This window comes from Athene noctua, chromosome 1 (assembly GCF_965140245.1).
Source record: "Athene noctua chromosome 1, bAthNoc1.hap1.1, whole genome shotgun sequence".
Taxonomy (NCBI): domain Eukaryota; kingdom Metazoa; phylum Chordata; class Aves; order Strigiformes; family Strigidae; genus Athene; species Athene noctua.
Window position 1 is genome coordinate 50,617,247 of NC_134037.1, and position 14,451 is coordinate 50,631,697.

The 14,451-nt window shown below is 36.7% G+C and overlaps 1 protein-coding gene across 1 annotated transcript in view; it reads right to left on the reverse strand.

Moving 5' to 3' along the window:
- Positions 1-639: 639 nt before the first annotated feature.
- Positions 640-14,451, reverse strand: part of PREP (prolyl endopeptidase) — a 111,607-nt gene continuing 97,795 nt past the window's right edge. Inside the window, exons 12-15 of the mRNA XM_074923200.1 lie at positions 11,790-11,884; positions 8,759-8,890; positions 3,795-3,951; positions 640-1,477 (exon numbers count right to left, since the gene is read on the reverse strand). Coding sequence (XP_074779301.1) covers positions 1,183-1,477; positions 3,795-3,951; positions 8,759-8,890; positions 11,790-11,884 — 679 coding nt within the window. The 3' untranslated portion in view covers positions 640-1,182. The remainder of the gene's footprint in view (positions 1,478-3,794; positions 3,952-8,758; positions 8,891-11,789; positions 11,885-14,451) is intronic.

The following is a 14,451-nucleotide window of genomic DNA, read 5'->3' on the forward strand; positions in this document are numbered from 1 at the left end:
TGATTCTGGAAGAATATATCAGTTGATCCAAAACTGAGAAGCAGCAGTGTTTTCTGGAGGGGCAACAAGACTAATAATAATTGGCAGAATATTCCTTTGCTCAGCAAAATCAAATCCCAGCTGCTGCAGTGCATCAGAGTTTAGACAGCTAGTAGGAAAATACATCTACTTTATCTACAGCCTAGATAGGAAAGATATGAAACGGCAGTTCAAATATTGTGCCTGTGTCAAATCATCAGAGAATCTGACTACGAGCTCTTGTTCTGCAGACAGAACTGGGTTAATATACGTATGTTCAGATTTGGGCTTCTTAAGAGAACATTCTGTCAAAGGCATCAGGAAAAACTGAACTTGAACAATCTGGACAAAGCTGTGGCGTTGGGTTGGTTTTTTGTTTTGTTTTTTTTTAAACCAGAGTCTGGTCTACTCTTCAGAAATAGTTAAAAGAGCTAACAGCAGACGGGTTGTTGAAGAGTATTGGTATAGCTTGACTGAGATTACAGTGAGAATCTAAGAATTCTTCAAGTTTTCTGGCCTCCAATTTTCTCTTCTGTGTGGAAATAAATGACTGAAGAGAAAACTGTGACATTTTGAAGTCTCTTTGGAAAAAAAGAACAATTTCACAACATTATTATTATAGACTGTAACACACTTATGAACAGTATGTAATATAAGCTTTTTAATAATATTTGACTTAATGACCCAGATTACTGTCTCTTCAGTATTTCATGGTTACCACTGAACACTTTCAATTTACATTCTTAAATAAGTTACTATGTAAATAAAGTATGCTCAGAGTTCTTGTATGTGGACAGTACTTACATTTAATTACAGATTATCTGCATATGTTTACAGGTGCAAAATACATTAAAATTGTGTACAGGAAATAAGCTCAACTATTACTAACTCTGGAATCTAAATGTTCACAACAGCACTGACAAGAGCTCAGCTATTTATTTGAACATGCTTTTAAAAATGTACTTTGGAACACGGTAGAAAAGAAATTCAAAGAAACGCCAAAAAGAAGGAAGCACAGAAGATCAAAACTCCATAGCAGGTTGGATCAATAGAATATTAAACTGCAGTTCTTAAATGTAAGTACTACACCAAGTAGTAGTCTGGTTGGTCTTAAATGGTGTTAAAGCCCTTGTTTTCTAAAGGAGACAGTAATAAACATTTTGCCTATTCAATCCAATCAAGATTTAGGCATCTTGCTATAAAAGCAAACATATCTGACACTTCTTCTATAACTTTAGCAGTTGGCTTTCCTGCTCCATGGCCAGCCTTGGTGTCAACGTGAATGAGGAGTGGATTGGTTTGTTTACGGCTTCGGCCCACAATATACTGCAGAGTAGCAATAAACTTCAGTGAATGTAGAGGGACCACACGATCATCATGGTCTGCTGTGAGAAGCAGCGTAGAGGGATACTGGATGCCATCTTCTTCTGGTAGTTTGATATTGTGAAGTGGAGAGTACCTGAAAAGAGTGCACAAATGTTTACATATTTTTTCCTAAGACCCAACGAGAAAGTCCTCTCATGCTGAAACCATCACAGTGGTATTTGATAGCACTCAGAATACTACAGTTCTCAGTTGCACAAATCAGAAATGCACTACTGGCAACTGATACGTGGTAGCGGCCATATCCATACATTTCACAAAAGTGCCAAAAGTATCAGGAATGGGCAACAGGGAAACTGAAGCAAAAGCTGTCGAGTCATAGCAGGATCCATCCTGCTGGCCAACAGGGAAATAAAGACTTTTTCCCAGTGAACATATGTAGCCCAGGTCTGCATGTGGATGGCTTCTTCCTATGCAAGTTTGGAAACAGTCTCTCATAGTAAGCTGCAAGTGCTATACAGTTATTAAATTTGCTGTCTCCAATATTTAGGCCACTTTTGAACATGCATATACTCTGAGGAAACACCATGCAGGAAACTGAAAGGAGAACTCTAAGTTTTCCTGCTTTCAGTAGATGACATTCATTCCTATTTTTTGAGCAATGAATAATTAACTTCCAAAATCTGCTGTCTTTGCAGGAGAATTTGCATATTTTAGCTACTGTAACATAACATAAAAAGTGTATCTATATATCGAACACAAAGTAATCACTAGCATTAGAAATTAAACTTAATAGTAAGTCACGAAGATCCATCTAACCATTTCATACTTCATTTAGACAAAGGTAGGAAAAAAGTTATGTTCCCTGTATCAAGAGTAGGATACAATTTTTTTCTCCCTATTTTATGACAGAAAATACAGAAGGAAATTTTGCTTTGTTTCTGAAAGTATTTCCCACTTGGAGGAGTACCCATTAAGTAAGTCCAAATTATTTTTAAGAACATGTGACAATATTTGAACATCTGACATAACAGATTTCTGGCTTCCTCATTTTCATCTAAGGAACAATGTTAAGTGAATTTGCAGATTATAATTTGTTTTGAAAAGAAGCTGAATGACAGTCGCTACATGCCACTCTATTTGCCTTATGTATTTTTTGGGTATCTGTAAAGGCAGCTTCTAAGCAACATTACATATGTATCTTCTTACATTCGATAATCAATTGCCAGCTGTTGAAAAGGAGGCAAAGAAATATTTCAGGTATTGCCATACAAGACGTTTCTAAAATTATGAACTGAGATTTTGTGAGTAAGCATGCATATAAGTACGTATGGAGTGACTCCTTCCTACAGATGCATTTCTCCTAATCACACAATGAATTTAAAACTTTGTTTCTACTTTACCTCTTCAGAATATCTGAACTCACAGACGTGCAGGCAAGTTTCAGTGTCCAAAATAATGAATATTGTTTGGATCATTTTTATAACAGTTCATCTTTTATCTAAGATCTAAGCTACCTATTGATAAAAGATGAATTATGAAATTTGTGAAGTGTTATGTGCACTATATTTACAAAAATGTGTTTGCCACTGGAAACGTTAAATTAACTGGAGGTTTTGAAACTAATCTAATTACATCTATCAACATGAATCTAATTACAATGGGCCCAACTGATCATATAATATTTGGACTTGACATTGATTTTTTTTTTAAATAAATGCTTTAGGTCAAGTTAGATCTCAGTGTACTTGTAGCACATGTACTTTTTAATATCTAAACACTCTATTAAATTTCAGACCAGCCAAATTGTTTAGTGTGTCTGAAGCATTCTCTGGAATGTCAATCTTCATTATCAAAGAAATACAAATGCAGTAACAGAAGATGAGATTTCAGAAAAATATTTTAAAGTGATGGCACTTATTCTAACACACTCATTATTACCCATATCCAATGTGCAGATCATTTCTGTTCTCACACAGCTGTCTCTCTCATCTAATCTTTCCAGACCTCTCAGCAAGGAGTTAAGAAATGAATTAATATCCTGTTATGGTCTACTGCCATTCAATACCTACAAATAAATCCCATCCACATTGTATAATATAATTCACAATGGCGATTGTCTCTCCCCCATCGTAAAAAATACAATTTATGTAGTGGTTCACTTGAGAATATTCTGTTGTGACAGTCTAAAGGAGCCATTATTCAGAAAGAAAACCTTATGAGTTGTTAAAGCTGCTAGTAGAACAAGGTCTTTGAAAATATGACCAGTTGACTCAACAGGGCTTTGAAGATAAGTCTTTCATGCAAAACTGACGTAAGGAAATGCTGAACTCCCCAAATCCAGTGTGGGAAAGGATGAAATAATTCTTAGAACAGATATTGATCATGACAACCTGAAACTGTTGGGCAGACGATGCATTTTAACAACCACGGAAGTATTTAAAGGCACTTACTTGCACAGCCATTCAAACTGCTCTTTACAGTCAGAGCAACCATAGTCAGTGGTCCAAGCATGGCCAATGGTGTACTTGTGGAACTTGAGCATGTCCATCACTCCCACTTGGGCAATAGCACAACCAAATAGGTCGGGGCGCTGATTAGCACAGGCAGCTTCAACAGGAAAACAACTCCATTAGAATTCATATCTTAAATAATTAAGCTCAGCAGTGAAAGGTCCACTGCCAAGTTCAAGAAAGACCAACTTTCAAAAAGCTTTTATAAACTCAAAGTTTCTTTTTTTTTTTTTTTTTAAAAAAAGTAAAACAGTTATATTAAAACAATGTCAGAAGAAATACAGATTACTGTATAATACCTGGAGCCAAAACACTTCAGTATAAATTATCTGATATAAACCCAACTGCACTGGGAGAAGACTGCCACTGAATAGGAAGTCAAATAGACTTTTAAGCAAAACTGAAAGCAAACATTCAAATGGATAAAAATTATAACTCCCAAGGATGATATGTTCAAAACAGCTTTAGAGTTATTTCCCTGTGCTTCAGGCACCAAACATGCTGTTCTTTGAAAACTGCCTTCCAAACTAGCAAACTGGGTCTAAAGGAGAAATGTTCTTTTTAAATATGTGAGCTTTTGGACTACTAAATCTAAGTTTCCTAAACCATTCACTGTCTAAACTTTTAATATTAGTATCAACAAAGAAAAGGACATCAAGGAGCAAATGCTCTCCATTTATTCATGACAGATTTCTTCCATATGAAGAGTTTTGATAAAAGCAGACTAGTACAAAATCAGAGGAGTAACCTCATTTAATAAAACAAATTACTGTTGTATTTTCGTTTTTATGATTTATGATTTTTATGTTTTTTTTATGATTTCCATCTTCCCACTATTGGAAGGGACAATTTCTTTAAGAATAACGCTTGCCCCATATATTTTAAAAATAACCACAGCAGGCCCATCTAGTTCAGTGTTCAATTTGTAAGAGTGGCAACTGGCAGATGACTCTAGGAAAAGGCATTAAGCAAACACTGGGAGATATTTCCTGTACATTATCAGCTTTTGAACTAGTTGTTTGGGTTTTCCCTGAGTTGGAGTTATCTCCAGCCACCCCGTGAAATAGCTATCAAAACACATATCCTCTGTAAATACATCTATTTAATTTCTTAATGATTATTCATTTAGCTTTGATCATATCCTGTAGCAATAAGTTCTTCAATTCCAATTTCTGTTGCTTGATTTAAATCTGTTGAGTGGTGATTCTACAAAATCTGCTGCTTTTTTTTAATTTTAGGAAATAAGAGCACTGAGATTTTCACATAACTACTATAATGGATCCCAGAATCCCTTTCTTAATTCAGAGCTAACCACCATGTTGTTATACTCTTTCCCAATTCCTGTATTGTCTCAATTTTGTCCATTGTGAAAATGGATCATTTATTCCCATTCTTTGCCTCCTGCTAACCAGGATATCGCTATGACATGACCTTGATTCCAGCTCAGTAAGAACTTTCCTGCATAGCCTTATGGGCAACCCTGTCAAAAGCTTTTGAAAATCCAAGAATAACTTCTCACCTAGATCACCGTTACAAGCACCATACGCTGCCGGACTCCTTCAAATAACTCTAATAGATTTTCAAGATGTAACTTCAGCCTGCAAAATTCTTCCTTATATGTCAGCTATTATTTATTGGTTTCAATTGGTTTGCCCATTAGAGAAGTCAGATTTGCTCATCTGCAGCTTGTGGATCACCATGAACCATTTAAAAAATTGGCATTACACTTGCTCCCTTCTGTTTCTCGGATATTCAGGCTTAGTAGCCTGCAATTTCATATCGGAGTTCACTTAGTATCTTACGTGTGCACCATCTGGTCCTGGCAACACACCACTTTTCATTTAATTGATTTATTCCAAAGCCTCTTCTGCTGATGCTTCAGTTTGAGTCAGCTCCTCAGAGTATTCCCCATGAAGAGAGACTCTGGTGCAGGGAACTCCCCATGCTCCTCAGGAGGGAACGTCAATACATACAGACCATTTACTTGTTCTGCTCTGCCATTATCTTTCTTTAGTGATCCTTTTACACCTCACTAATCTGTAAGTCGCACAGAACCTCTAGCCAGCTTCTTGCTCCTGATGTGCACAGAAAGCTTTCACTGCTAATCTTTATATTGGAAACAATCTGCTCATCAGCCTCCTGTGGTCTGTCAGTCCCTGTCAGAGTTTACACTCTACTCCATTTTCTTCCTTTGAACATGATTTCTATTTTCTGAAGGATGTGATTTTACTTCTGGTCATTTCTGATATGTAATTATGCTAACTCTTCCTGGCTCCTTTCTGAGCCATTTTCATAAGGTGTGTATAGTGCCTTAAATAGCTGCCATGTAAAAGCTCTTTATCCTTTTAACTGAAGCTTTTGATCAGATCCCTCCCCTTCATGTTACTTCTTTTTATAAACATAAATTACATTCTGGTAGAAAAAAAGAGCCAAAACAACTATCATTACATTTAATTTCAGTATTCCTTCTTGAAGAGCAGTCTCTTGAAGCACTGTGTTTTGCTCAGTGCTCCTAGTTCCCTAAATAGTTACTTCAATAAGAGATCCCTTATGGAGACACTCGTCCATTCCCACTGCACCCCTTTAATTAGCCATAATACTTAATGATATGCATTAATATACTGTGACCCGGAACAATTTATTAGTGAATTTTACTCCTCTACACATACTTTGAGCTTTAAAATTCAGTACACAAGTAACATTTCAAAGCCTAAGAACTGCTTGCCTAAGCAAACATGAGAGGTCAAACATTGCATTTGCATGAAGGAGGTTTTCAGCTCACAGCTGTGCTGCTCTACTCAGCTTGGGGATCTCACCGCAGGACAAGGAAGTCTTGTTTTGCACTTGAATGAGGCAAGAGCTCAGGGATATACACTCCTCACAGACGCCTCCTGTTAGGCAGACTAAAAGGAAATAGTACTTTGGAAGAGTGACAATACTCTTCCTTGTCAGTCTTTTCTTCAATAAATGAGAACTGAGGAAATCTGGCAGTGGGTTCTTGCACATAAAGTATGAGTTATGCTCCCTAGCATTTCATGAACTATTGGAAAATTTAGTTCTGCTTTGATGAAAAAGCACAAGAATTTCCTAAATTCACCTAATTCTACCCAGTCAAGTAAAATCCCTATCTGACTCATCAAGAGCATGGAAATCCAGCTGGATTGTAAACCATCTGCAAGTGCAAGGGAAGGTTTCTAACAACAGATTTTTCAGAGCAGGGAGGTCTAGATTCCTAACACCTGTCTCCTACTGGAATGACATGCTCTGCAGGTGTTACGCACTTGCCCTTACCCAAACAAGGAGGCCAGCTGACTTGTTCAAGCAGAAACAGAGATTTTTTTATGACTGAAGCTGGGTAGGATGAATCTCACTCCAACTAAAACTGAAGTCTATGTAAGCATAAAATAGTATTTTCAGAAGCTATGTAACATGTTGAAAGTTTAACTGCATATCCAAATAGATATTTACAATCATATAAAATTGACTTGTGCAATGCTTGCACTCCCAACAGTGTGCAAAACGTTTAATCCTTTATCATATTCATCCATTTCTCTTGGTGCTCTCATCTACAGTGCAGAAATACCTCCTGTCACCTGTAACTGAGCATATCAGCAGAAAGCAAAAATGTAACTTTACATGTATTTGTTACTTATCATTAAAACAACTGCTTTTAAAAAATAACAATGCAGGAATAGCCAAGATAGCTTACACCAAATATCTGTATAACTCCAAATCCTGTTTATTATGCTAGATGCTAGTTCAGTGTAAAATAGACTAAAATCAGTAGAGCCAGTATTCAGCAGCAGATAAATAGCAAAGGATATAAAAAGACGACCAAGGAAATAGCTGGCCTAGCAAATCTGCTATTTTTCTATAAATCAGTGGTTTATGAACTTGAAATGCATTTTTTTTTCTTCTCACATGAGCAGCTCAACTCTGTTGTGCTGTCACATGCCTTTCATGCTGTTTATAAAAAAACCCCAAACAATATTATTAATTTTGTGTTTCCTGCTTTCAAAAATTGAACAAAACCACCTCCCTTTTTCTTCTACTACTTTTAGATACAGGGATTTAATCTCAAATAAATTTTGTAGCTCTTTAAATACTGCTTGGACTATGAGATGTTTTTGTGACTAGTTTTTCTGTTTAAGAGGGGGCTATTAATTTCTTTCAATTTAAGAACATAGCAGTGAATTATATGTGAACAAGATGCATTTGTAAGAGAGTGCTACATTTACATAGTCCCTCAAAAGCTCATGACTTTTTTTGAGTAGCTGTGCTTGTACTGTATGCTTCTCACCAGAGACACTCATGATTTTATGTGTGTTCATGTTTTCAGTACACAATGAAAGCAGAATCAAATTGTTACATGTCCCTGCATAAAGGCTTTAAACGCAGACTGTCATGTTTTCATTTGCCCTTTAAGAACAAGAATGCATGACTACAGACAGTGAACAAGAAACTGAAAGACTGCAAGACATGGGATTCTGGCTTACACTACAGACCACACAGTTTCCCGATGCTACATAACAGATTCCTGGTTATTCAGCAATTACTTTGTAATGGTTAGCTCTAAGAAAGAAAATCAAAAAACAAATGCATTAAAATATTCTTACTTACTGTGTGACTCTACCACAGGGTTAGCTCTATCACACAAGACAGTAATTCTAAGTATGGCTTTTTTAACAGTCAGCCTTTGCTAAAGACTGCAGAATGCCAATGTCCTGAAAACGAAAAAGTGTCCCCCAACAGCAAATCAAGTACAATTGTATATATTTACCACTTGGTATATATCAATGCATTGACATTTGGCAACTTTAGAAAAGACGGTCTCGTGACTTTTTTTGTCTGGTTATTTTGATAAATCCAGCACCAAACCCAGGAAACACATGAGCAGTTCTTACCAACTAAGAGGCCCCCATTTGAGCCTCCATTAATGGTCAACTTCTTTGGGGATGTGTAGCCTTCCTTGATGAGGTATTTGGCAGCACACTGAAAGTCATCAAAGCAGTTTTGTTTGTTGGCCAAGATACCACCTAGCACACAAATAAAACAAATCAGTTGATGCCATAAAATCCATTTGATACCATCTCTTTAGAAAAACATGTGTGCAAAAATACCTGGGAACAATTCCAGTTTCATGAGCACTTTAATAATTGATGTGGCTCAAAGACAGCAAAAATGAAAGATTCTTTCAACACAGAGAGAGTATAAGATGGTTCTGTCGATAACGCTAATGCTTTCAGAAACTCTGAATAATACATACCTATACTGTGCAGTGAGTGCCAGGTAATGCTTGTAATCAGTAAAATGAAAGCTAAAAGCTTTGCATTGCAAAATATATACAAAATGACCACATACAATCCACCTGAGTTTTAATATAATGGGACTTCAATAGCATTAAACTTAGTGACAGTTTCTTAAAGCAATAAAGCTTCAACTTATAAAATAAGCACGTCTTACTTTTTGGACATAGAATATGTGGCTGGTAATTTACTTTTTCTTCTATTAGTTGTTTTCAAGGCAGATTATACATAGCTATGGTCAAAAAGGATATTCAGTGTTGCATCTTGGTTTGAAATGTTATTAATTAAATATCAATACAGAAATGCTTAAGATGCTGTCATCCTGTTGAACAAAATTCCAAATGTGATCATATGTATGAGGAATAAATCATGACTGAAAATGCAGGTCCAGATGACATCACTGGTAAGACTTCCAGTTCTCAAAAGAAAAAATTTTGCAGGGTGGGATAGGGAAGGAAAAGGACGGGTTTGTCCTACAATCTTTCAACTATTTGAGCAGAAGAGTATCAACCTAGAGAACTCTCAGCTGACCAAATCCCATCATCTTCCTGCTTTAGATGCTTGTTTAGCAAGAGACTAAAACAAGCTTCTCTTCAAGGGTTATCCTACCTTAAGACCTGGTATATTCATTCTCAGGCAACTAAATGCTAGTAAGAAATGAGAACTAGGAAGAAAATCCTCATATTCCTGTAGCAAAGGCTGTGGTCCAGCCAGGTAAGAGGGCTCAGTGGATGCAGAAGTGGAACTCCAGTTCCTTCTACTTTGTTTAAAAGCTGGATGTTTATTCTAAGCTAATTGCCTACAGTTCCCACTATGGTCCAGGAACCTCCAGGGCAATTAATTCTCCCCTAAAATAAGTGAGATGAACTATAATCTGGAAGCGTCTCTATCTCCATTGTTCATCCAGTGATCCCAGACACCCAATTTACACTGGATGCTTCATGTCTATGTTGCAAAAGTTTGGTAAGATAACTCTGACACAGTCATACAGATCTTGTAGAACTGGGACCAGAAGATTTTTAATTTTTTAACAAATGCACATCATTCTCGTATTAATGAGATCACTGAAGAGTGACATACTGGGACAATGAAAAAGTAATCAAATGTGTGGCCATAAAGGAGAAATAAATCTTATGCTGCTCAAAGTTCTGGTCTGGTGTAAGGTAAGGTCTGAGTCCTACCTATACAAGTAAACCTAAGTAAACTAATTGTTTCTGGAATTAACAAAGAACAGATACATCTTATAACTGCAGTAAAAGACTTGGGTCAAAATTAAGTAGGAAATAGGTGGACCAAAGAAGCATTATCATATTAAGATAGATTTTATTAAAATCTATTACAAACCAATTGGCAAATTAAAATTAATGAAGGATACTTCATCTTTAGCAATAATATCCTGTATCTGCAAGCATATAGAGCATCTATTTATGAAACTATTACATATTTAACTCAATTGTGAGGAAACGACCCAGACAAAAAGTTACCGCAGATGAAATAATAAAACCAAGATGTAATGATCTGGGAATACCGTTTTGTTTGCTAAAAAGTTATTATGTATTATGCTAAAAAGTTATTATGTATTACTCCCACGGCAAACTGCTGCATCGTGAACACCACTGTTACAGTGCATTTGCCTTGCTGACAACAACCTGCTACATTCTTGGGATATGAATAAGGTGTTACCATTAAATAATGATGGGTATGTTACAGAAACACGTAGGATTTTCCAGCTTTTTCCTCTTGTGAAGGGATGAGAAAATTGTTAACAATAAGGCAAGTGGAAAAAACCAGTCAAAGAACTAAGACAAGAATTAGATGGGAAAAACGTGGAGAGAAATGCATCAAAAGTATTAAGAAAAGGGGAAGAGAGTTTGACAACGTTTTGCAGTGAGTGACTTGGTTTCCCTGCAGCATAAAAATGAGCTTAAAATATCCCCAAAAGGACAGATGCTTGTCTGCAAGAAGGTGGACCCCCTAAGAGAGCGTGGAGGGAATGACATGACGCTGCATTTGTGGAGCTGATTGTTTTCATATGAACTTCAACCACATTCACTAAATATAAAAACGGGTCTATTCATAAATTGTACAAAACCAATTTGGAAGATTACATTCTGAATTCAAAAGTTCACATCTTCTCTAAAGTTCTGTAAATGGTTTATTTTTTTTGTGTGTGTGATACTAAGAGAGTATGAATAGTCAGTGCTGTTGTCCTGGGGATCTAGAATTGTGGGGCCATGCGCACCTACAATGAAAGAAGTATGTGAAACCAAGCCAGGTCTACTGCAGTATAGACAGATATTTTTTTGAAAGTAAGTTCAAGATAAATAGCTGCATTTTCAAATCCTTAAGTCTAGGGAACTGTTTTAAAAAATTTTTTAAAATGCAATTATTTTCTTGGAGAATATTGTGTTTGTACAAAGCTATTTTTAAATAGGTTGCAAAAATTAAAACAATCTAATGAAAACCATCACATAACACTGGAATGTACAGATCTGAGTAAAAATGTACTGTTCTACAGCATACGTAACAGGCAAAAGGAGATGTGAGTATGGAAGAGGGAGTGAAAAGAAAATGTTGCAATTTTCATTGCTAAGCCTGCAGTTTTGTTCCTCTACTTGGACTGATTTACCTTTATGCCAGGTCTCTCCATATTCACCACCACCCCTGATGTTCGCCACTGCTAGAACACCCCCTAGGTGTCGCACAAAAATAAGTCTTGACACACTAAAAAGCAAAAAAACAGAGAATTATTTTTAATCTGCAATTTTTATATCCCTACCACTTTTACAAAAATATTTTGAGGGAAAGATCTCTTCCAAAATCAGTGATGAAATCGTGAATGAGGTCCCCCTTGATGGCAAACCTGAGTAGCCAGGCTTTTTTCAATGGTTATCAGTGGAAATTAAACATCTGCAGCCTCAGGAGTGGAAGCAACCAGTGCTGGTCCAGTCTTCCTCCTGTAGTTCTGCACTTTGGAGGAGAGTGGCCAGTGGTTCTGCCTAACAGAAGATGCCCCCAGGACATGTCACCATTTTTTTAATCTTCAAAGCCTTCAGTGTGGGAACTAGAGCTCTGCCATTCTGCTGGACCACTACAGCTTTCTCAACTTTCTCAACTTTCTCTTCCATGGGTCCTCTGCTTTTGCAGAGACGAAAGGGAGGCTTAGCCCAAATGAAGAAAGCAAAGAATTACGACTTAAGATCAGCACTTGGATCTTTGTTTATGAGCAGGTATTTTCAACTTCTGCTTAATATACTCTTTTTTTGACCTTTATAAAACTGGGTTTGCAAAGAAAACCCTTGCTTCTACTATTGCTTCCTGCCGGGGTCTGCAGTCAAGTTCTGGCCAATCTTCTTCTTATTTATTTTCCATTTGCATTGCTTGCAAAACAAATCCTAAAAAATAAAATTACAAGTTCTGCCTTCCTTCGTATCTTTAGAATCTGTTTGAAAGCTAAAGTAGCATAATTTCTTTTTTAAATGCCAAATTGAGAAAGTAGCAAAACTACTGATATCTTTCTAAAAGGGACTAAAGTAATTTAAATTAAATTTAACAATTAAGAAGAGAAACAGATCTCTGATCTGTTTGAGGCAGTAGCTTAACACAGCAGAAGCTGCAGATGGCAAACCACACATCAGCCAAGGAGACCAGTAAAATATTAAAATTTAATCCCAGCAACTCTAGCAGGTTTAAATTCCTTAGTTACTTGAAATCTTCACTCATGCAAGAAACCACTGCCTGCAGAAATCAATCCTATTCAACCACAAGAGCAAGGATTAGGCCTTTTTACCTTTAAGTCCCCCTACTGCTTATCAGAAATGTCTTGAAAGAGCAGTCCTACAGTATGTCTCATTTGGATGTAGTAGCAAAATAGGTAAATTTTTCATACCTCCCGAAGCAATTACCTATGTACTGGCACTTGTTATTGAGAGTATATACCAAGGATTAAGGAAACAAAAAAGAAAATCAGAAAGATAACTGGTAAGAGATTTATTTTCATAATCCATCAAAGCAAGAACTTTCCACCTAGGCTGGTTACCTGTGGCCATCAGATGGCTCTGGAGGCATGAACTATGTCTGCTTTTGTAAAATCAATTCCAAAGTCCATCACTAGGAATTCTATTTTCCTTAGATTTCTATGACATGCCAATCAGATGTAAGATTGATATTCTATAAGCACACTGTGCAAAGGTCAGAGCATTATTCTATCAAACTCCAGGATGCCTAATTCTGACAGGCTGCTATACCGCTAATGTACAGTAGCCTGACAGTAGGTTGCCTCATTTGTGGCTTCTTAATTTTTGGTATATTAGAGCCACAAAACATCCCAAAACTTTCTGCACTTCTCTTCCCTGTCTCTGTCCCAAACAAAATCAATAGAAACCTTTTGGTCCAAACTTACTTAATCTCCTAATAATGAAAGGTAGCAAGTATAAGAATGGCAGGTAAGAGCTTGCTACCCAAATATATTGCCTGAGAATATTTGAAAAATAAAAAATTCCATAACAGAGTCCATCCTCTTCCATCTGCTAAAAGAAACTGTGCCCACCTGAGGGATCAGCATATTTAACCAGCAAAGAATTTGTGAGCAACACAAAACTAAAGTACCGAGTGCATCCTATCCTGTCTGCGGACTGCTTTAACAGAGATGGTACCTTGATAATAAATTTTGGAGGGGACTAAGTGACTTGGGATCTCACAGGATATGCAGTACTCTTATTATATGAAGTTCGGCCCCATTTCCACAAGTAAACAATCTTTTTGTTGCACATACCCTCAGTGGGATAAAGTCAAGAGTTGGTTGACAATTATTATATTGCCCAGATTATAAGTAAGGTTTAGTATATCTGTGCTCACTCTCAGCAATACTACTGGGATTTAGGCACTTCAGAAAATACTACCCCATATATCCCAACGTGTATATATCTAGTAATGTCACTGGCAATGACTATTAATTAATATCCACTCTGACATAGTCAATAATTCAGTCAGGACCCTAACTTGACCAGTACTTTGAGGTAGATGTGCCTAGAGCTTATAACAAGCTTTATATATAATCAGGACTCATTAACTTTTTAAAAATGTGAACATTCCAAGTGATCAGACAGCACAAGATTCAAGTTTCATACACAAGGCTGCTACTGCCTCCTGTGTTCTTCCAGATTTTATTTCAAGTCAACTTGGTGTCAGAGTCACAGCAAACTGCCCAGTTCCCTGGATACTCAGAAAATGTTCTGCAGAGGAAAGTCTGACTCCCTGCTCTTCCCAACAGTCTCTTTTGCTCGTTATCC